This window comes from Tamandua tetradactyla, chromosome 14 (genome assembly GCF_023851605.1).
Source record: "Tamandua tetradactyla isolate mTamTet1 chromosome 14, mTamTet1.pri, whole genome shotgun sequence".
NCBI classification, from domain to species: domain Eukaryota; kingdom Metazoa; phylum Chordata; class Mammalia; order Pilosa; family Myrmecophagidae; genus Tamandua; species Tamandua tetradactyla.
This window is the reverse complement of record NC_135340.1, coordinates 35042187-35066194: the sequence shown is the minus strand read 5'-3', so window position 1 is coordinate 35066194 and position 24008 is coordinate 35042187. Positions and strand designations below refer to the sequence as shown.

Genomic DNA, 24008 nt, shown 5'->3' with positions numbered 1-24008 from the left:
ACATGGGCTGTGAATGAAGGCTCAAAGAATAACAGATCTCTTCTAACATTCTATCAAATCAAAATCTGAGTCTCAGAGAGGATGTGTGTAGAAAAGATGGGAATGAGCAGAAGGGGAAAACAGGGAAAAGGGCCAGTAGCCTATCACATGCACTCACTTAGCTTTTCTTCCTTCTCGTCCTCACTCTCATCAGTGCTGGAGCTGGAGCTGGATGAGGATGAGGAAGAAGAGGATGATGGTGACAGCTTGCTCAAGTCCAGCTCAGAGTCTGAATCATCCTCATCCTCCAGTTTGACTGGTGGAACACTCCGGGAAACCAGAGGGGTAGTATCAGAGGGGACTACTCGCATCTCATAGTCTTGTGGGGTTGGTCGGCTCCTGGCCACCACCTCATGCTCTAGCTTTAAGGTTAGACTCTCCAGACTGGGGACCTGGGCAGCTGTCTCATTGGGTGGCTTTTCAACAGGAGCATCTGGGCGCAGGGAAAGTGGTGAGGCAGTGTGCGAGGTATACTGCTGGTGCAGCAGTGGAGTAGAGCAGCGTGACAGGGATGGAGCTGGTGCTCCTGCCTGATGGTTCTGCATATAATTCATACGGGCAGCCAGAAAAGAGAAGTCTGGGTCCTGCATGATGTTGCAGTCTGTTTGGCTCACCCCATGGCGGGCTGCCCCTCTTAGAAGTTCCCCATCATGCCGAACAGGTTCCCACCATTTGGGCAACTCTGGGCCTGGAGGCTGGCACAATGCCAACCGATCTTCCAAAAGAGGGTGGCATAAAACTTGTTCCCGTAAACGTCGTAGCAATTCAATACGGTACAGAGTCCGTGAGGCCCTTTCCTCAGTGATGGGCTCAATGAACAGGTTAGGATCTGGGGGCTCTGCAAGAAGAAATAGGGATGAAAGGAGAAATGAACCAAGAGTTGGTTCTGTCAGCATCTACCCACTCACCCAAGTTTCTCCATGCCTCCCTTACCATCTCCAGCAGCTGGGGGAAGGCGGCACACCTGGCGGCACATGGCCACGAAGCCATGGAAGTACTTGGTAAGGCTTTCATCTGTTTTTTTGTCCAGTCGGGCAAAAGTGCGGAAGCGATCCCAGTGGAACTGCATGGTGTCAGGATCATACTCCACGCCAAAGGTAGACACTACTCGATAGAAATCAGTTTGTTCACGCCTTGTCCATCTACAAAAGGATGGAAAATATGCCAATAGTCATCAGGAAACACAGGAAAATTGGTTCTTAGTGTGCCTTAGAATAAGCAAGCTGAGGGGGAAAATGGTGGAGGCTACACAGGAGACATACTTGGGAGTTACAGTAATGCACATAGTGAGGTTTTAAATTCCAGAGGTGTACCAATTCAAGGCAAAAAAAGATGGCCTCTTCGAAAAGAATTCTAAATAAACCCTTCCTAAGATGATTTTCAATGTAGGACCCGTAGTCGAAGACATGCTTACAGCTCAGTCCAAATTCCCAGCCTTATTTTACCGTTGCTGTTTCTCCCGCCGTGCAATTTCTTTTAGCTTAAAGGCTGCCTCACAACGCCGCCGCCGCCGGTCGCCACGTTCTGCAGCCTCTATCTTCATCTGTTCTCTCTTATAACTGCGTTGATAAGCTGTTACTAGGCGCCGAAGCCTAGCTGTCAGGGCAGAGCCTGGAGGCCAGAAGAGATGGCCTGGCTGTTGGGTCACCTGGGCTGTGGAAAGCACATTAAAATGAACAGGTAGTACAGAAAAACTAGTATACATGATACTGGTATTTCAACCCACCCAAAGGCAGAGCTCTTAGAAATCCCAGGATGGGACAGAATTCAGTCTATAATTTCCCAACCCCACCACCCCACAGAAAATTGTACTAGTTGACCTAGATGTTTACCTTCGTCTCCATCAATCACTGAGATCTCCTCATCCATCATCATCAAGGGATCACCCTAGAGAAGGAGATCACCCCACAGGATGGAGTGGGGAGGGAAAGGGGGGGAAGTTGGCATACTGAAATCACTTTCTTGTGTGTGTCCTTCTATGGCACCAAGAAAAATTTCCAATGAAGGGAACCCTCGCAAAGATTTGGAAGCAAACAACTAAGAGAAGAATAAGAAAGTAGAATCTGAGCGGTCAGTTCTTATTAACGGCTTGAAGATAATGCGATTCAGGAATTTAGTAGTCAAATAATATCCTTCAGGATCAAGTGTGGGTCCCACTTCCTCCATAAAGCCATCTCTAATCTCCCCCAGCTGGTACTGCAATCTTTTGCATTAATACTTTATATTCTCAAATGGTGATTATTTTCCACTGTGCATTATAATAAATAAATCACGAAAGAAAGAATAAGTCACTATACTTCAGGATTCAGAGAATGGGAGAAGATTTAACTCCCGAGTAACAGAGAAAAGCTAGACTCAAATGAGAATTCCTTACCTCATCATCTTGGTCCTTTGGGGGACCTTGGAGTGGTTTATATTCAGGATCTTCACAATCCTTATCAAAATCAACCCTAAAATCACCCAGAGGCACAAGAATATGTTAACAATATATACTCTATCACTAAAAACAAACCTAAAATGAAGAGCTAACCAAACATACAATTCAGCATGGAAAAATCTTTTCTTTCATGCAGGAAAGCTAAGTCAGATATTAAGTTTGGGCCAATTAGATAAAGCAACAAAGAGAGCAAAGAACTGCCAAATTGCTTGAGACTGAATCAAAACACTTTGACCAGTAATTCCTTTTTCTTGATAGCCCTTTTTATAGTTTAACCCATCTCCCACCAATGGCCCCTAACAGCCAGCTATTTGCTTTTTATTATTTCATTTCAATAATCCATGCATTTTTGTCTGTTTTTTACTACTTTGATCTCATAAGCAGAAGGACGACGTAATAAATGATTTGCAATGAATACACAACCCAATTTCCTTTAAGGAACTTTTAAATAAGTCCTATGCAAAGCAATCTAACGTTATTATCATCAAAGAGAAATCTCTACATTGCAATGCAGTGAGTATTCACTGAATAAAACAACTATTTCACATACCCCTCAGGTCTCCATGTGAGAAGTTTTGTTAAACTCACTGGCACCCAATCTAGGGCAATAGTACCCTACCTGGTGTCTCAGTATTAGCATGGCAACTCATCATTGGGGCATGTATCCAGGCCAGAATAAATGCCTTTATGTGTCAAGCACCAATGGGGGATGATAAACCAGGGATAAAGTTTCCTGAGGGACTTCTATATATAAACTGCCTGAGAGAGCAGCCTGGCTGCCATCTTTCAAGAGAACCAGTTATATTTTCAACTACTGTGTACAGAAGAGCTCTGTAAAGCAAACTGAGTAAAACACCAAGCAAATGACTCAGGAGAAAATTAGTTTTTACTCTTAGTTGTATCTTATAGTAATGTAAGATTTAGGCCAGTTTTTGGAGTCTTTTCTTCTGGTCCCACTTTTTGTTAAGGATTTATCACTCATGAGAATTAGTAACCACCATTAAGGGGGGTGCACAGCTAGTTCAGAGATAGAATTCTCGCCTGCCATGAGGAAGACCTAGGTTAGATTCCTGGCCCATGCACTCAAAACAAACAAAAAACCATTCAACAAATGGTGCTGCAATAATGGGACTCCTGCACACAGCACATAAAAAAAAATTTTTAAAAAGCCACCATTAATTTCAGTCAAGGTTACAGATACGTTATTTTTCAGTAAAGCAACTAACAGCCTTCATAGGGTGGACTCAGAACTTTAAAAACACTAAACATCAATACTTACCCTTCCACTATGTCAGAGAAATTATCTAATACTCGATGTTCTGCTGCAATGGCCTTGTCATCTGGTCGTCCAGCCTTTTCCAGGAAGCATAAGGCTGGGTCTGCTCGCATAGTATTATATTTCTCATAGCCTGAAAGAAAAAGGACCATAAACTGAAGAAAATCAGGGGTTCCTTTTGCCTAACTGAGGTTTGTGCTTACTTTGTATGCTGCTGGAATATTTAGATTATATGAATTACTTTGCCCAGAATACAAAATACTGTTAAAATGTTAACTTGGATAGCTGTTGTGCTATACTACTGTATTTAACATTTCCTTAAGAATTTAGAGTCACAAAGTTTTATAACTAGTGATTGAAGATAAGAATTTAATCAAAGAATCTATAAATCATGGTGGTAAGAGTTGCACAGCCATGTAACTGGTAACCTTCCTATTATCATTCTTACTACAGATATGGGAAACCACAAAAGTCATATAATTCATTTAGTTTCATGTTACAAATTTTCAGATAAAGAAACTTGAACCTGAAAGCAAACAGGCACTCAGCGAATGTTGGTGAACACTGAATGAATGAATGAACATTCTTCAGGATGTTTGGACTCTTCTAAAACTGTATATCCAAGACTACAAATGCTCAGTTTTTCTCATCCCAAAAACCTCATAAAAACATGTGGCTTAAGTGTCATTACCTTTTTTTTTTTTTTTTTGCACGGGCAGGCACCAGGAATTGAACCCGGTCTTTGGCATGGCAGGCAAGAACTCTGCCTGCTAAGCCACTGTGGCCAGCCCAACCACCGTGGCCAGTCCCCATTACTTTTATTTTATAGAAACGAATAGAAAAGTATAATTTAAAAAGGAAACAATAATCCAATTTCACTAAGTCACTGTGTTGAAAGTTAAGTACTCACTGCTTCTAATGTCTGGGATTTGATACCTGGTAAAAAACTGCAAAAGAAGTACTTTTCCCTTTTTATATTCTAATTGTGTTTCACTCAAACATTGTTGCATATACCTACATCAAGTAAGAGCTGGACATTTAGACAAACAGGACACTTTCAAGCAAGTGACAGGAAAGTCATACAAATTAAGCACCGTTATTATTAACAAGAGTGGGCATGTATTACCTCCCTTGATTCTAGGGTTAACTTAGACACCAGAGTAAAGAGACTGGTAACAGTGATTAGAGAACAGGTTGGGGGTTCCTTCCCTTGGGATTTAACCGTCCATCTGGTCATTTTATTTTTTTATTTTTTGCATGGGCAGGTACTGGGAATTAAACCTGGGTCTCTGGCATGGCAGGTGAGAACTCTGCCACTGAGTGACCATAGCCTGCCCAATCTGGTCATTTTTAAACATCTATTTATAGAAACTAACTACTCTGCTCTGGTTATTTAAAAATCAGTTTCCTACTCAAGCATAAATTTATTAAAGAGCAATCAGATGACTCAGTTACTGGCCATGAGTCGTATGTTCCACTGGTGGACATTAATCTTTATTAGGAAAGGAACAGGCTATGAAAAGGTACTTACCATGCTTAAAAACTCCAATGAGCAGAGATTTGTCAGCCTCACTGTCCCACCAGGTTGTTGGAACCTCCAGCTGATCCACTACTGGGAACCATATGTCAATCTCACTAAAGGTATAAGTAGGCAGAGTCAGCACAACGCAGGAAATTAAAATGATAATCCCTAGATTATTTTAAGTATCTTCCTTTTTCTATTAACTTAAACATTCATGTGTTGTCTGCCCTATTTTACCTTCTACTGGGACCAAGAATAGGATTAAAGACCTGATATATAGATTTCAATCATCACGTATGCCAAAGGTAATATAGAATAAGATAAGCAAACCTATCATTCCTGGAATGAGGCAGGGCCTAAGTTAAAACTTAGCATAACTTTACCTGGCAACAGTGCCCCCTAACACTTTCTCTGCCTGGTCTCCAATAACCTCCTGCCTCAGGTAGTACAGCATTCGTACCCGCAACAGCACCCTAGAAGAAAGGAAGAGCTGGCTCAACAGCAATGTAGAAAGTTTGGGGTGGAAAATGCTTTAGTCCTTAGTAAAGTCTATCCTTACTTATTACACTGATGTTTTAAGTGCTTTTTATAACTCTCATCTTGGAACAGAGTGTCAGGGTTGTACTTCCGGATCCAATCTGCCTTATGGATATCAAAAGTGCTTTGTGACTTTACTTTTTTTCCCTTGCGTCCACGGGGTACAGGGATAGATAAACCTAGGGAATGGGAGACATCAAAGACTTGGATTGAGAAAAACCCTTGGACCTGAAAAGGACTACGTAACCTACAGAAAAATTTAAAGTAATGAGTTGATAATTACCTGAATGATTTTGCAATTCTTTTGTCTTGCCATTTTCAGCAGGACTAATCAAATCCCAAATGAAGCCCTTGATATTTTCATCCCCACGATAGTGTAGAAGACAGTACACAAGGATGGCCCGACAAATTGTCTCTACATCTCGCTCAGTCATACGTCGCTTGAAGCGTCCATGAGACAAGATATCTCGCCACCGTCCCCAGCTAGAAAAACATAAAAAGAAACTAATTAACTTTTCACGGGGTTCTAATCTGATGATGTCTCCCTAACTCACAATCACACCTTCCAACCTTCCAAAACGTGAAAGACAAAAAGATCTTGGAAAAACATGGCAACAATAAACTCCCTTCATGGCAAAAGTCTTTCACATTACCCTCTAATGAAGCATACAAGATGCCCATCAAAATGGAGATGCAGTACCTCCGACTGCAAAATGAGTTCTTACCCATATACCAGGAGGTGCTTCTCCACCCGAAAGCAGTCCGTGCGCCCATAGGCATGATGACGGTCATGCCGGCGGGAACGTGGCCGCTCATCATCCTCACTTTCTAAATCAGAAAATTCTACCAAGTCATCATCTTTCAGAGTACTGAAGTGACGGGTCTGTTTTCGAACTCTTGGTGTGTCAATCACCAAGTTATTCTATGCAGAGAACAGAAAGAGAAGTAACTGTTTTCATGATATGCTTACGGACAAGGAATGAAGATAACCATGGACTCAAATAGCCTTGGATGTAGCAAATTTAGACACCCAGAGATTTTTCAGGACTTAAAACCTAAACTGACAAGAAAACTAATGCACAGAGACTCAGGAAGCAAAATTAAGTGGTAGACTCTGTGCCTCTCTTCAGGCTTGAGAAGATGGCAGTGCAGCCGCCCAAGTTGGTGCTGCTTGTATGTCTGGGTAATATTTGTTAGTCACCCACTGAGAAGCAGTTTTCAGAAAACTTGTAACTGATCAAAATATCTCAGATAAATGGAAGATTGACAGGTCACAGTGGTTCAGCAGGCAGAGTTCTCGCCTTCCATGTCAATCCCTGGTGCCTGTCTATGCAAAAAAAAAAAAACAAAAAAACACATGAAGAAGCATGATATTCCTATGAATCATGATGCCCAGCAGGTTCCCAAAGAAGACTCTGTCACATTTGATTATATGCTGTGTATGGATGAAAAGCAACCTGAGAGATCTGAATAGAAAAGGTAGTGAAGTTAAAAACTGCAAAGCAAAACTGGAACTACTTGGGAGCTATGATCCACAAAAACAACCTAGTATTGAAGATCCCTATTATGGGAATGACTTCAACTTTATGACTATGTACCAGTGGTGTGTCAGGTGCTGCAAAGCATTTTGGAGAAGTCACAGTAATGCTGATCCATTCACTGCTGAAGGCCAAAAATGATAACATGTTTACAATGATGTTCTAAGTTTTTCAGTCAGTGTGTTAAAGGGGTAATGTTCCATACTCAAGGCCACAACTTTTTTTCAGTTGACTTATTGTTTCTGTTCTTAAAAACTAATTGTAGCTCTCCTGGTTTCTCTTCCTCTGATGTTGGCCTCTACCACGCAACTACTAGGTGAACTGAAACAGTGCAGAACAGCTCCCGGGGCTACGGCAGGGAATGGACACACAGCGTAACCCAGTCTGGACTGCCTAGTCTGACTGCGAGACTCGGCTGCGGTGAGATGCCCGAGCGGCGTGCGATTTCCCGAGTAGCGGCAGCTGCGGCGGTCGGAGCTACTCCCTCCCTCCTTCCCGGGCCAGCTGAGAGTCTCGGAGAGGCAAGTTTCCCAAGCCGAGGCGGCCGGCGCCCCTCTTTTGCGGGAGGCTTCGAGTCTCGGATCAGAGGGCTATCCAAGCCACGGTGGCCGCCCCCCGCGGGCAGCTTCCTGGTCTGGTGGGGAATTCCCCAGGCCGCAGCAACCGGTGACCGAAGCCCCTCCCCCGCAGGCAAATTCCTGGTCCGGTGGCGAATTCCCCGGGCCTGCTGTGGGCCGGCGACCAGCCATAGGGTCCCCTCAAGCCGCGACAGCTGACGCCCCCACCACGCGCGGCCCCTGAACCAACGGAGAGAATTGGATCGGAAATCCCCAGGCCGCGGAGATTGGTGACCGGGGGGTGGGGGGGAATCCATTCCAAACATTTGAGACAAATGTGTGCCACAAGCGCCACCTACTGGGCAGGATAAGAAAAACAGAACCCAGAGATTTCACAGAAAAATCTTACAACCTTGTTGGGTCCAACACCCAGGGAAATCTGACTAAATGCCCAGACGCCAGCAGCAGAAGATAACTGTCCACGCTCAGAAGATTGAGAATATGGCCCAGTCAAAGGAACAAACCAATAGTTCAAATGAGATACAAGAGCTGAGACAACTAATGCTGAATATACGAACAGAAATGGAAAACCTCTTCAAAAATGAAATCGATAAATTGAGGGAGGACATGAAGAGGACATGGGCTGAACATAAAGAAGAAATAGAAAAACTGAAAAAACAAATCACAGAACTTATGGAAGTGAAGGATAAAGTAGAAAAGATGGAAAAAACAATGGATACCTACAATGATAGATTCAGAGACAGAAGATAGAATTAGTGATTTGGAGGATGAAACATCTGAATTCCAAAAAGAAACAGAAACTATCAGGAAAAGAATGGAAAAATTTGAACAGGGTATCAGGGAACTCAAGGACAATATGAACCGCACAAATATACGTGTTATGGGTGTCCCAGAAGGAGAAGAGAAGGGAAAAGGAGGAGAAAAACTAATGGAAGAAATTATCACTGAAAATTTCCCAACTCTTATGAAAGACCTAAAATTACAGATCCAAGAAGTGCAGCGCACCCCAAAGAGATTAGACCCAAATAGGCGTTCTCCAAGACACTTACTAGTTAGAATGTCAGAGGTCAAAGAGAAAGAGAGGATCTTGAAAGCAGCAAGAGAAAAACAATCCATCACATACAAGGGAAACCCAATAAGACTATGTGTAGATTTCGCAGCAGAAACCATGGAAGCTAGAAGACAGTGGAATGACATATTTAAATTACTACAAGAGAAAAACTGCCAACCAAGACTCCTATATCCAGCAAAATTGTCCTTCAAAAATAAGGGAGAAATTAAAACATCCTCAGACAAAAAGTCACTGAGAGAATTTGTGACCAAGAGACCAGCTCTGCAGGAAATACTAAAGGGAGCACTAGAGTCAGATACGAAAAGACAGAAGAGAGAGGTATGGAGAAGAGTGTAGAAAGAAGGAAAATCAGATATGATACATATAATACAAAAGGCAAAATGTTAGAGGAAAATATTATCCAAACAGTAATAACACTGAATGTTAATGGACTGAATTCCCCAATCAAAAGACATAGATTGGCAGAATGGATTAAAAAACAGGATCCTTCTATATGCTGTCTACAGGAAACACATCTTAGACCCAAAGAAAAACATAGGTTGAAAGTGAAAGGTTGGGAAAAGATATTTCATGCAAATAACAACCAGAAAAGAGCAGGAGTGGCTATACTAATATTCAACAAATTAGACTTCAAATGTAAAACAGTTAAAAGAGACAAAGAAGGACACTATATACTAATAAAAGGAACAATTAAACAAGAAGACATAACAATCATAAATATTTATGCACCGAACCAGAATGCCCCAAAATACGCGAGGAATACACTGAAAAGGGAAATAGACTCATATACCATAATAGTTGGAGACTTCAATTCACCACTCTCATCAATGGACAAAACATCTAGACAGAGGATCAATAAAGAAATAGAGAATCTGAATATTACTATAAATGAGCTAGACTTAACAGACATTTATAGGACATTACATCCCACAACAGCAGGATACACCTTTTTTTCAAGTGCTCATGGATCATTCTCAAAGACAGACCATATGCTAGGTCACAAAGCAAGTCTTAACAAATTTAAAAAGATTGAAATCATACACAACACTTTCTCGAATCATAAAGGAATGAAGTTGGAAATCAATAATAGGCGGAGTGCCAGAAAATTCACAAATACGTGGAGGCTCAACAACACACTCCTAAACAACGAGTGGGTCAAAGAAGAAATTGCTAGAGAAATTAGCAAATACCTCGAGGCGAATGAAAATGAAAACACAACATATCAAAACTTATGGGACGCAGCAAAGGCAGTGCTAAGAGGGAAATTTATTGCCCTCAATGCCTATATCAGAAAAGAAGAAAAGGCAAAAATGCAGGAATTAACTGTCCACTTGGAAGAACTGGAGAAAGAACAGCAAACTAACCCCAAAGCAAGCAAAAGGAAAGAAATAACAAAGATTAGAGCAGAAATAAATGAAATTGAAAACATGAAAACAATAGAGAAAATCAATAAGACCAGAAGTTGGTTCTATGAGAAAATCAATAAGATTGATGGGCCCTTAGCAAGATTGACAAAAAGAAGAAGAGAGAGGATGCAAATAAATAAGATCAGAAATGGAAGAGGAGACATAACTACTGACCTCACAGAAATAAAGGAGGTAATAACAGGATACTATGAACAACTTTACGCTAATAAATACAACAATTTAGAGGAAATGGACGGGTTCCTGGAAAGACATGAACAACCAACTTTGACTCAAGAAGATATAGATGACCTCAACAAACCAATCACAAGTAAAGAAATTGAATCAGTCATTCAAAAGCTTCCTAAAAAGAAAAGTCCAGGACCAGACGGCTTCACATCTGAATTCTATCAAACATTCCAGAAAGAATTAGTACCAACTCTCCTCAAACTCTTCAAAAAAATCGAAGCGGAGGGAAAACTACCTAATTCATTCTATGAAGCCAACATCACCCTCATACCAAAACCAGGCAAAGATATTACAAAAAAAGAAAACTACAGGCCAATCTCTCTAATGAATATAGATGCAAAAATCCTCAATAAAATTCTAGCAAATCGTATCCAACAACACATTAAAAGAATTATACATCATGACCAAGTAGGATTCATCCCACGTATGCAAGGATGGTTCAACATAAGAAAATCAATTAATGTGATATACCATATCAACAAATCAAAGCAGAAAAATCACATGATCATCTCAATTGATGCAGAGAAGGCATTTGACAAGATTCAACATCCTTTCCTGTTGAAAACACTTCAAAGGATAGGAATACAAGGAAACTTCCTTAAAATGATAGAGGGAATATATGAAAAACCCACAGCTAATATCATCCTTAATGGGGAAAAATTGAAAACGTTCCCCCTAAGATCAGGAACAAGACAAGGATATCCACTATCACTATTATTCAACATTGTGTTGGAGGTTCTAGCCAGAGCAATTAGACAAGAAAAAGAAATACAAGGCATCAAAATTGGAAAGGAAGAAGTAAAACTATCACTGTTTGCAGACGATATGATACTATACGTCGAAAACCCGGAAAAATCCACAACAAAACTACTAGAGCTAATAAATGAGTACAGCAAAGTAGCAGGTTACAAGATCAACATTCAAAAATCTGTAGCATTTCTATACACTAGCAATGAACAAGCGGAGGGGGAAATCAAGAAACGAATCCCATTTACAATTGCAACTAAAAGAATAAAATACCTAGGAATAAATTTAACTAAAGAGACAAAAAACCTATATAAAGAAAACTACAAAAAACTGCTAAAAGAAATCACAGAAGACCTAAATAGATGGAAGGGCATACCGTGTTCATGGATTGGAAGATTAAATATAGTTAAGATGTCAATCCTACCTAAATTGATTTACAGATTCAATGCAATACCAATCAAAATCCCAACAACTTATTTTTCAGAAATAGAAAAACCAATAAGCAAATTTATCTGGAAGGGCAGGGTGCCCCGAATTGCTAAAAGTATCTTGAGGGAAAAAAACGAAGCTGGAGGTCTCATGCTGCCGGACTTCAAGGCATATTATGAAGCCACAGTGGTCAAAACAGCATGGTATTGGCATAAAGATTGATATATCGACCAATGGAATCGAATAGAGTGCTCAGATATAGACCCTCTCATCTATGGACATTTGATCTTTGATAAGGCAGTCAAGCCAACTCACCTGGGACAGAACAGTCTCTTCAATAAATGGTGCCTAGAGAACTGGATATCCATATGCAAAAGAATGAAAGAAGACCCATATCTCACACCCTACACAAAAGTTAACTCAAAATGGATCAAAGATCTAAACATTAGGTCTAAGACCATAAAACAGTTAGAGGAAAATGTAGGGAGATATCTTATGAATCTTACAATTGGAGGCGGTTTTATGGACCTTACACCTAAAGCAAGAGCACTGAAGAAGGAAATAAATAAATGGGAACTCCTCAAAATTAAACACTTTTGTGCATCAAAGAACTTCATCAAGAAAGTAGAAAGACAGCCTACACAATGGGAATCAATATTTGGAAACGACATATCAGATAAAGGTCTAGTATCCAGAATTTATAATGAGATTGTTCAACTCAACAACAAAAAGACAGCCAACCCAATTACAAAATGGGAAAAAGACTTGAATAGACACCTCTCAGAGGAGGAAATACAAATGGCCAAAAGGCACATGAAGAGATGCTCAATATCCCTGGCCATTAGAGAAATGCAAATCAAAACCACAATGAGATATCATCTCACACCCACCAGAATGGCCATTATCAACAAACAGAAAATGACAAGTGCTGGAGAAGATGCGGTGAAAGAGGCACACTTATCCACTGTTGGTGGGAATGTCAAATGGTGCAACCACTGTGGAAGGCAGTTTGGCGGTTCCTCAAAAAGCTGAATATAGAATTGCCATACGACCCAGCAATACCATTGCTGGGAATCTACTCAAAGGAATTAAGGGCAAAAACTCAAACGGACATTTGCACACCAATGTTTATAGCAGCGTTATTTACAATTGCAAAGAGATGGAAACAACCAAAATGTCCATCAACAGAAGAGTGGCTAAACAAACTGTGGTATATACATACGATGGAATATTATGCAGCTTTAAGGCAGGATAAACTTATGAAGCATGTAATAACATGGATGGACCTAGAGAACATTAGGCTGAGTGAGTCTAGCCAAAAACTAAAAGACAAATACTGTATGGTCCCAATGATGTGAACTGACACTCGAGAATAAACTTGGAATATGTCATTGGTAACAGAGTTCAGCAGGAGTTAGAAACAGGGTAAGATAATGGGTAATTGGAGCTGATGGGATACAGACTGTGCAATAGGACTACATACAAAAACTCAAAAGTGGACAGCACAATAATACCTAATTGTAAAGTAATCATGTTAAAACACTGAATGAAGCTGCATCCGAGCTATAGGTTTTTGTTTTGTTTTGTTTTCTTCTTACTATTATTATTTTTATTTTTTTTCTCTATATTAACATTCTATATCTTTTTCGGTTGTATTGCTAGTTCTTCTAAACCGATGCAAATGTACTAAGAAACGATGATCATGCATCTATGTGATGATGTTAAGAATTACTGATTGCATATGTAGAATGGTATGATTTCTAAAAAAAAAAAAAAAATGGACAGCACTACAGCACAATACTACCTAATTGTAATGTAATTATGTTAAAACACTGAATGAAGCTGCATCTGAGCTATAGTTTTTTTGTTTTTTTATTTATTTATTTTTCTTATATATTTTTGTATTTTTTATTTTTATCTTTTCTCTATATTATCATTTTATTTCTTTTTCTGTTGTCTTGCTATTTCTTTTTCTAAATCGATGCATATGTACTAAGAAATGATGATCATACATCTATGTGATGATATTAAGAATAACTGATTGCATATGTAGAATGGAATGATTTCTAAATGTTGTGTTAGTTAATTTTTTTTAATTAATAAAAAAATGTAAAAAAAAAAAGTCCCACCCACAATAAGCTTATACACAGTCACAAAAGAGCATGGCTTTTCTGGGATACATAAAAGTTTCCAACTAGCTTACCAAGTATACATTAAAACTTGAATGGGTGGAAAAAAAAACAAAAACAAACTAATTGTAGATGGAAATCAATGTTGTGTTTGCAGATGAATTAATAAAAATCTTTGATTAAGACAGCTTATGGGGTATATTAAATGTTCTTGAACAAACTGGACCTCTTCTCTTTACCCCAGCTACAAAAATGGTAGAATAAACAAAATAGTAGAACTACAAAATAAAATGTCTTGTGTGTTTTGTAACAATCATTTCTTTTCAGTGCTTAATCTTAAGGTACTATCCAGTAAGGGCTAGCCTTCCAATATGCTTAACTATGATCTTAATAAATAATTAAAACATCACTTTCAGGCCCAAGTCAATATCTGAACCCACTGAAACTTTTCAATAACTTACCTGTTTATTAAGCCGATACGTATAACTTGATGGACAAATGTCCTTTATTTACCTATACTCTCTGTTTTTTTCACCCCAGGGCCTTTATTGACTTATATAACCCCCTAGTCAGAGGAGTTCACAATCTTGATTGGAAATATTTTGATTCACACATACCCAGAGTGCAACTTGCATGTTAAAAGGATAGGAAAGAGAATGATATATGTATAAATCTTTAGCATTAGTCTTAATTTTTCTTTATCTAGTTTATTTCATGAGGAAATCAACTTTCTACTCCCATTTGGACTACTCTGCCTCTGAAGATTTAATTATGTCCAGAAAGGACACTATATGTGGTTTCATTTTATGTTCATTTTGACAAATGTGTCTGCTTTACATGCACATATAACCCAAATGTAACATATTATATATTGGCTTATATGGGAAAAAAATAGTTTAAAAAGTTAGAAAAAGAGAATTTTATTATGTTGAAGTCCTTAAATAATATGTTGTATTCTTTTCTCAGTGTTTCATTTATGGGTAATTACTATGTACTTTGAGATAACTATAATTTCAAATTCATTTGGATATATCAGAAAAGGTTGTTTTCAAAATAAACTGGGGAGTGTAAAAATACCATTGACATATTAAAAAAAAAACACTAAGTGGTAGATATCTAAGTCATATTCTGGGACATACTATGTAGAAAGTTTCTGCAACAGCTCTTATTTATAATATACTGACACAAACTGAAGTTTTAGAGTGGAAGAATCAGAGGCGCTATAACAACTCCAGAACACATTTGTCTTCTGCTATACTTTCTCCTAAACGACAGAGTGAACTCACCTTGCTATTGAGAAGATCCATGTCTAGGTCAGCCTTTTTGGCCCACTTTTGCCAAAAGTTGGGGTCATCCAGAGAAATATCTGTCCTATTTTCCGAAGCAACAAAGCTTGCCTAGTGAGGAATAAAGGCACAGAGTGAAGTTGACTATTACACTTTTTTGAGCAACGAGCATCTATATTTTGAAAATATATTTAAATTCCAGAGATTTCCCCATCTCTGCATTTCTAGCTTCTGGCACAGACAGAACATACCTTGGCAAAGGTAGAACCTTTTCCTTCAGACTCTATGGTGATAGTGGTGGTTCGTCTTAATAAGATCTGGTCAATGTCCTCTTCACAAAACTTGGAGCCCTCATCATCTTCCTCCATTATGGCTGCATATGCTCCTTTTCTTAAAAGATCTTCAATTTCCTTCTTGGAGAATTGCTGGATCTGCAAAAAACAACAGAAAGATGAGAAAACTACCAAGAGAATAGTATCTAAGTGTATCAAAATACTTATGCTGTTATATTTTAAGAAATAATAATTGAGAATCCAAACAAGATACATTCCTGTGTAAAAGTAGCTTTTGCCTTGCTCTATAACTCTGCCCTATTACAAAGGTATCTATTACAGACTAAAAGGACTCACTCCAGTAATGTTGCCATCCCGACCACTCATGGATTGAAGCACCGCTTTATCCAAACCCAACTTGAGGCTAGCTTTATCAAACATCTCTCTCTCATAGGAATTACGAGTGATGAGACGGTACACCTTCACAGCTTTGCTCTGCCCAATTCGATGACACCGTGCCTGGGCCTAGTAAAAAAATAGTGGAAAGGACAGGGAAAAAGAGAACATTAAATTAGGGATTAAGGAAAAAAAATTGCAAATTCACGTTTTTTTTTTCACATCTATAAAACAGCAATGAGATCAACTCAAAATCAAAAGTCAATTTCAAGATGAAACCAGGGTCAGCAAACTACAGTCTGTGTGGCTACCTATTTCTGTAAATAAAGTTTTAATGGAACACAGCCATGACTATTTGCTTATGTACTATCTATGGCTGCTTTTGTGTTACAACAGCACTGAGTAGCCCACAAAACCTAAAATATTTACTATCTGGTCTTCTACAGAAAAACTTTTCTGACTCCTGATTTAGACTACTACACCTCACTAAGTAAACAATTAATAGCATAGTCTCTGAAAGACAAGACTTTCTAAGACATCATGAACTGTTGAAACTTTCCAGATTAGGTAGTCTGTCCATAAAACAATGATTTCCTTTACCTGCAGGTCGTTTTGAGGATTCCAATCTGAATCAAAGATGATACAGGTATCAGCAGCTGTGAGATTAATACCAAGTCCACCAGCCCGGGTACAGAGCAAGAAGACAAAGCGATCTGAGTCAGGCTTGCTGAAGCGGTCAATAGCAGCCTGTCGAAGGTTGCCTCTAACTCGCCCATCAATACGCTCATATAAGTACCTGTAAGTGAATCACAGAAGAAAAATTCAAATCATTTAAGAAGAGGAAGAGACCACAAAAGCAGGCTAAAATCAGTACTCCGTATTATCAGTAGGCTGGCCAAAAACCATCAGAAGGGTGACCATGAGACTCATAAATACTTTCCTTATCCCAGTCCTGGGTTGAAGTCAACTATAAACCCAGGCCCTTCTACTCTTTGCAACTTTATGAGGATAAAGTAACCACAAGGCCAGGGATGACTCTTTTCTTACCTCCTCTGGATTAGATAATCCTCTAGGATATCTAGGCAGCGTACCATCTGTGAGAAGATCAGAACCTTATGGCCACCAGCTTTAAGTTTTGGAAGTAATTTGTCAATAAGGACCAATTTGCCAGCAGAACGAACCATGGCTTGCAGATGGAAGTCATGAGGTATAATATGACAAGCTTCCCGAAATTCTGTTAGGATTTTTTCTTCTGCACCTGCCAAGAGAATAATCAAACCTGATGTTGGGATCAAGTGAAGTATATTAAAGCTATAGGTTATTTGGCTGACATAAGGAAACACAGGGAAAAAAGTAATCTGAGTTGAGATCAACACTTCTCAAAAACAGAAATTCAGTACCAAGAAAAAATTTATACATTATCCTCAACTGTGTTAGCCAAAATATACCAAGTAAAGGAGGCCAATTATAATTGGGTAAAAAAAAAAATATATGTGAATAAGGACTAGGAGGGAACATACAAACTACTATTACCACCCTACCTGTACCCAAAAACCCACAGCAAAATGGAATATAAGCAAGGACATTTGTCCAGAGAACAGAATGGCTTGGAGATTATGCAAGATCAAGGGGTTAAAATCAACTAAGAAAATTCTACAGAATTTTTCTAAAAGGAAAATGCATTCCCCAATTAGGCTAGATCAGTCAATGCCTCCATTATTTCTGAGGAATATCACATTTGAAAATTAACACAGATAATACAGAAATTTAGGCATTTTCCAGGAATGCCCTCACCATTGATGAGATATGGGTGGTTGCAGCACTTGCGCAACTCCATCATTGTGTTGAGTAGATTAGGCATATTGGTATGACCTGCCCCTTTGGAAAGGAAAGAAAAATTCTTCTCCAAAATAGCTCGGTAGTATTTCTTCTGGATGTTGGTCAGCTCTACTTCAATAATAGTTTCCTGTTTAGGTGCCAAGTTTTTTTCAACATCCTCTTTCAGTCTTCTTAGCATCATCGGCTTGAGAATGGCCTGTAGCTTTTGAACCTGTGTCCAAGACAAAGAGAAAAAGACATCAGTAACATGGGATAACATTCTCATATTAAATGGAAACGTGGTGAAAAAAAGTTAAGGGTTTTCCACTACCTGAAAAATACAGATTTTAGACAATCCCACAGATAATGTAGGTAAAAGGTTATAAGGAAGGTCAGAAAGACACTTGATGCCTATGGTGACAGATGGGTCTGCCTGGTATAAACTAATTTTTTTTGTCTTGGATTAGTACCTCATCAACAGACTCCCTACCTGTTCTTCTGTCTTGAGATCCCCAAAGTCCTTGAGGAACTCTGATTCTGAGGGAAACTGTGAAGGTTCTAAGAAATGAAGCAAGCTAAACAGTTCCTCTACAGTATTTTGCAATGGTGTTCCTGTGAGTAGCACTTTGTGTTCCTAGAAAGAGAGAAAAACATAATGGTGATGAAATTAAAAAATACTAAAGAGTTCTGGGGTTCTCCATCAAATACTTCATCTTTAGTTTTAATTTCTTTATCTGTGAACTCATGGGAATGGCCCAGAAAGTGGAGAAAGTCTTCACTTTCACTTGCTCCCTCTTTTGATAAACACAAGACACTCTCAAGACACCCTTTGATATTACTTAGAATATTGAAATCCTATGATTATAAGAAAAAAAGAAATAACTCAGAGTGATATTTTCTAATTACATATGACTCTCCTCACTCAACTACCCAAAGATATCCTAGTATGTCCCTTTTAGGAATGTATCTGTGCTGGATTAAATATGGCCATTAATTCCTTGTAGCTTTTCCTATCAAGTTTCATCCTTTGAACCTGAGCTTGCCATGTGACTTGCCCTAACAAGGAAAATGTGGCAGAAGTGATACTGTGTGAGTGTCAGAGCCTATATCTCTCTAGAAGCCTCACAGCTTCCTCTCTGCCTTCTTGGAACATTGTGCTGAGACCACCATGTAAAGAAGCCTGCTGTGGCCTCCAAGAAGATGAGAGGTCATGTGGAAGATAAACCAGAAGCCCCAGTCAACAATCCTCCAACTGTCAGCTGCTTCAGTCATTAATGATCCCAGAAGACCATCAAAGAAAGACATAGCAGAGCCTAGCCTAAATTGCTGAGCTAGAGATTCATGAAAAATAATGGCTGTCATTTTAATCATCTAGGCTTCAGGGTATTTTATTATGCAACAATAGGCAGCTAATACAGTATCCCACCTCTCCAAATGGCTGAAAACCACTAAACGTCCAAACCTAAAATCTATATGACTTTCAAATTCCCATAGGCTATACCCACCACCCAATAAAAAGATTCTAATTTTTAACTCCTTTGCTAAAATAGGGTTATTTTAATTCCATAGCAATTAGGGTTATTTTAATTCCAGGGTTTTGTTTTTCTTTTGCCCACAAGTCAGTGAGGGGATCTTACCAGGTCCATATGCTTGAGACTATCAAGCAGCTTGCAATTACGGTTCTTCAGCCGATGGGCCTCATCAATGATGACACAGCGCCATTCAATCTCACGAAGCTCAGGACAGTCTGACAAAATCATCTCAAAAGTGGTAATCAGGGCATCAAACTTGTATGCACCTGGAATGAGGCGCCCCTAAGTGTGAAGGGAGAAAGGCAGAGAAGGCCTGAAATGTACCTAAATGAGGAGCTCTTCTGAATTACTTACTCACTCTCCCTTCTATATTCAGACAGGTTTAATAGAAAATATGAACCACATCACTATTGCCCTCTACCACCCAACTTCCTGATAAACAACACCAAATCACTGAATGTAAAATAAACTGCTGGGCAGCCTGACAGTGGCTCAGTGGCAGCATTCTAGCCTGCCATGCCAGAGACCCAGGTTCAAGTCCCGGTGCCTGCCCATGCAAAAAAAAAATAGATAAATTGCTTCCTTCCTCAACATATTCTGCTTCTTGGGAAAATAACAGACATCAATGAATGAAAGTGGACAGACCCTGTTGTATACTCAGGTTCTGTATCTGTGTCCTATACTTTTGCTCTGAACCACATTTTTATTGATTAACATTAAAATTTAAAATGGTGGATGGACACTGCTGAACATACAAGAGAAAAATTAAAGTGAAAATTGCTAATACAATACATGGTAATATTGATCACTGCCTAAAAATTGACAGATGCAGTCAATCATTTCAACAAAATCGAGAGCTACAAAATGTAACTTGAGAAATGGTGGTTTGGTAGAAATAAAAACCACAGATGAAAACTAATGATATAAAAACAATTCAGAAAATTTTGCATTGATAAAAAAATGATAAATTATTCAAATTTTTGTTTCCAAATTTACAGAGAAAGGAACTGACCTTGATGTAAATTTCAGTAGACTAAAAAATGAAAGAAATGGTTTATACTCAATACTATATGGAGACTCAATTAAGGACTTACAATGACTAAATGAATTCCACTCTGAAAAAATACTTTTGTGATGAAAACCTCTACAATGCTGGTAAAATTCTATTTGCAATGCATATATTAACAAAGTCAGAATTTCAACTGGATAAAAATTTAAAAGTCAAAAAATGCCCTGCACATTGCTGCACAAAAATGCCTTAAGTCACAGGGAGCCCCAATAAAAGTTTTTTATGTATACATAACCTCTAAAACCCGAGTTTCCCTCTCCCATAGAAATCCCAAGATATATAACTTACCCGTGAATCTTTGCAGTACATTTCATATTGCTGAATCATCTGCCGGCTTGCCAAACTTCCATGGTACACAATAGTGTTCATCTCTGTCCATGTATTGAATTCTCGTTCCCAGTTAGTAATTGTGGACAGTGGGGCAATGACCAGGAAGGGGCCATGGATGCCCACATTATATACCTCCTGCAAGAAGGCAATGGACTGAATAGTTTTGCCCAATCCCATTTCATCAGCCAGGATGCAGTTCTGCCTGCAGAATTATCATGCAGAAAGAAAAGCATGTCAAAAGATATCATCTTGACAAAAACACTAAGTAGAAAAAAACTGTCAACAGAAGATGACTAAAAATAATCCCCAAACTGAGCCTATATCTTATGGGCCCAGTGTTTTCCTTACCTATTATACCAATTAAAAAGCAGCCAATTGACTCCTTCCAACTGATATTCCCGTAACTGGTTTCTGTTTTTATACTCATGTGATAACTCCAACTTCTTCCAGGCACTTGCCTGCGGGCGATTCTAAAAATTAGGAAATTTGAACAAATGGGTTGGAGAAACTCAGAAAATTAGGTAAGACTTACTAAGTAGTTCAAACAGTTGAAGTAAATTTTTAAAAATTATTATTTGGATCAAACCATATCAAACATAATTAAATTCGTAAGTTCATAATAATACTTGAAGATTAAAAGAAAAAAAGAACAGGTCACTTTAGGAGAATACTAGGAAACTACTTCAGTTATTTTAGAAACTGATAAATAAAGGAAAAGAAGAAAGCCTTTATCTTTCTTTCCTATAAAATCTGTACCTCAGGGTACAGGGTAACCAAATGTAGATGAAAAGACGTTTCATTTTATAGAAGATTCTAGCTAATAAATGATGAGATGACAGACTTCAAGTATTGCCACTTTAAAATCATTAAAAGAATTAATGGACTTAAGCAATGACCATAAGTGGCTGATAACATTAGAAAAGATAACTTGATAAAGGTAACACAACCACCTATGAAGCAGATTTACTGGTCTCCCTCCCCCATCTGACTAAGCCTCTAGAATAGGGCTGTCTAATAGAATTTTTTACAACGATGGAATGTTTTATATCTATCACTAGTGACAAGTGGGTACTGAATAATTGAAATATGGCTAGTGTGACAAAGGAACAATCCATTCAAATTCAAATAGCCACATGGCTAGTGGCTACTGTGTTGGACGGCATGGCTCTAATAAGTTCTGTGGGACAGTACAGCTCTAGATCAACAGCTCATGTGAACAATAAGGGATAGACAACATGGTAAAAGGAACTAAGGGGAATGCAATCAGCAAAATAAAGACTGTGGAAAACTCTACAGAACAAATCACCTAGAAAAACTGCAAAGAGAGGAGAGGAAAAGAGTGAGGGGAACTATAATTGAGAGACTTGATACATATTACCAACAAATAGCAATATATAGACTTCATTTAAATCTCAAATGAAATAGATTTTTTTTTGGTGGGGGGTGGTGCATGGTCTGGGAATCAAACCCGAGTCTCCCATATGGAAGGTGAGCATTCTACCACTGAACCATCTGTGCCCTTCAAATAAATTTTTAAAAATTAGAAGACAATCAGGAAATGTATACAATGATTGGATATTTTATGATAATAATTGCTAATTTTTTTCAGGTATAATCATGGTATTATTTTTTAGTGATAAACCATGAAACATTTACAGATATAAGAGTTTAAGATTTGTTTTACATTATCTGGGAAATAGGAGAATGATGGGTAAAGAAATATATGAAACAAAATTGCCCACATATTGATAATTGCTAAAGCTGGGTCATGGTACACTGGGTATAATACATTCCTTACACTATTTCTCAACTTTTGCAAATGAAAATTTTCATAATGAAAAGTTAAAACTACAAAAATTCTAAAGGAAAAAAATCAATGCGAATTATATATAACCTTTATACTCTAAATGCAAATGTACATACCACCCTTTTGAGTTCTGGGTGCCTTGATTGGATCCGTTTAAATTCTCGAATCTTGCCCTCATCAACGTCCTCTTTCAGCTCCCATGTACTATCCTCATAGGGCAGAGAGCACCATTTCACCAGATAGTAAATTACAGGCTGCAAGAGGAAAAGCCAAGGATTTAATAAACTGGTATTTTTTTCTTTATTCTGGTTAAAGGATAAGAATTAGACTATAGTATCAGATCACAAACTGTCAAAGCTTCAAATCTGCTGAAAAAGTCAGGCAGTTCACCTGTTGACACATGATTTTTGGCTTTGATCATTCTTTCAGGTAACTTTATCAGTAGGATCTGATATAAAAGTGAAATTTCTACCCAGTGATTTTTAGAACACTGAGCACTTAAACATTATATGCACCTACCAAACAGATGAAAAAAAAAGTTTTTTTTTTTCAACATTGTGTGAAATTAGGTTGAAATTCAATATATGAGTCTGTTCCTTATTCTCCTTGCAGCAAATCTGGTACGTGAAAACCAGGTTACTTTTAGGAGTGAGGGTTAAACCCATAGAAGCACAGGAGGGCTGACATCACTGGGTATCTGAGCTCCTGGGGCTGTGAGTGCAGATGCTACCACAAGAGCAGTATGATGGTGGTGAAAAAATTTACTGTGAACCCCAAGGAGCTAGGCGATAACTATGAGAACTAGCACCAAAGAGAAGTAACAAGAGTAAAGAGGAAGGGAAATGTGAAGCTCCAATTACTATATTATGCTCTATGTAGGCATTCTACTGCAATGGAAGAGGCAGTTACCAATGGTAAAATGGCTTCTATTTTCACTATTCAAGATGATCTTTGTACTTACTGCACTTCCAATGGTGGCTCATATAAAGCAGAAGGATTGGTTCAGGCCTAGTATAATCAACAGGGATTTCTAATTATCAATTTATAGAAGACCTCTTAAAATAGGTGATAAGAAGTTCAAAAAAAAAAAAAGAAGTACTGCAAGAGAATCACACATGAAGATATTCTTAAAATTAATCCAGGTCCTCCTTTATTCTGTTCTTTATGGTAAAGTCTCAGGTCACTTTCCATATAAAGTTACTTGTCTGGGTCACATATTTCTGGTATTATAACTTACTTTTCCAAGGATCTTAATATTTAATATTTATTTCCAATATTAGGTAGTATAAAAGGGATAAGAAAAGTAACTCATTTCAGGGTGGGTGGGATACAGAATGTTATTATCCAACATTGGGAGCATAAATTATATTATCAAGGTACCATTTTCATATGCATGCCAGTTGCAGAATACGTTCCAAAGGAACATAACCAAAGGACAACCGCTTTTGGAAATAAAAGTACAGTGGTAAAGAGCACTAAGATTTTCCAGGCTGGGAAGGCTGAGATACTGAATATGATGGGAATTCAACAATAACTAATCTG

At 38.5% G+C, this 24008-nt stretch overlaps 1 protein-coding gene and 1 non-coding gene across 2 annotated transcripts in view; both read right to left on the bottom strand.

Annotated features, from left to right (window-relative positions):
• Positions 1 to 24008, bottom strand: part of CHD8 (chromodomain helicase DNA binding protein 8) — a 67806-nt gene that overhangs the window by 13336 nt on the left and 30462 nt on the right. The window contains exons 10-31 of the mRNA XM_077127251.1: positions 22583 to 22720; positions 21008 to 21129; positions 20618 to 20861; positions 19366 to 19542; positions 18219 to 18362; positions 17705 to 17960; positions 16958 to 17168; positions 16511 to 16706; positions 15872 to 16039; positions 15494 to 15673; positions 15243 to 15353; positions 6537 to 6733; positions 6095 to 6294; positions 5834 to 5990; positions 5658 to 5747; positions 5284 to 5387; positions 3756 to 3885; positions 2414 to 2489; positions 1872 to 1926; positions 1485 to 1692; positions 973 to 1181; positions 158 to 877 (exon numbers count right to left, since the gene is read on the bottom strand). Coding sequence (XP_076983366.1) covers positions 158 to 877; positions 973 to 1181; positions 1485 to 1692; positions 1872 to 1926; positions 2414 to 2489; positions 3756 to 3885; positions 5284 to 5387; positions 5658 to 5747; positions 5834 to 5990; positions 6095 to 6294; positions 6537 to 6733; positions 15243 to 15353; positions 15494 to 15673; positions 15872 to 16039; positions 16511 to 16706; positions 16958 to 17168; positions 17705 to 17960; positions 18219 to 18362; positions 19366 to 19542; positions 20618 to 20861; positions 21008 to 21129; positions 22583 to 22720 — 4093 coding nt within the window. The remainder of the gene's footprint in view (positions 1 to 157; positions 878 to 972; positions 1182 to 1484; positions 1693 to 1871; positions 1927 to 2413; positions 2490 to 3755; positions 3886 to 5283; positions 5388 to 5657; positions 5748 to 5833; positions 5991 to 6094; positions 6295 to 6536; positions 6734 to 15242; positions 15354 to 15493; positions 15674 to 15871; positions 16040 to 16510; positions 16707 to 16957; positions 17169 to 17704; positions 17961 to 18218; positions 18363 to 19365; positions 19543 to 20617; positions 20862 to 21007; positions 21130 to 22582; positions 22721 to 24008) is intronic.
• On the bottom strand, positions 3025 to 3134 carry LOC143656652 (small nucleolar RNA U6-53/MBII-28). The gene has a single exon (XR_013162559.1). It is a non-coding gene; the product is annotated as a small nucleolar RNA U6-53/MBII-28 (small nucleolar RNA).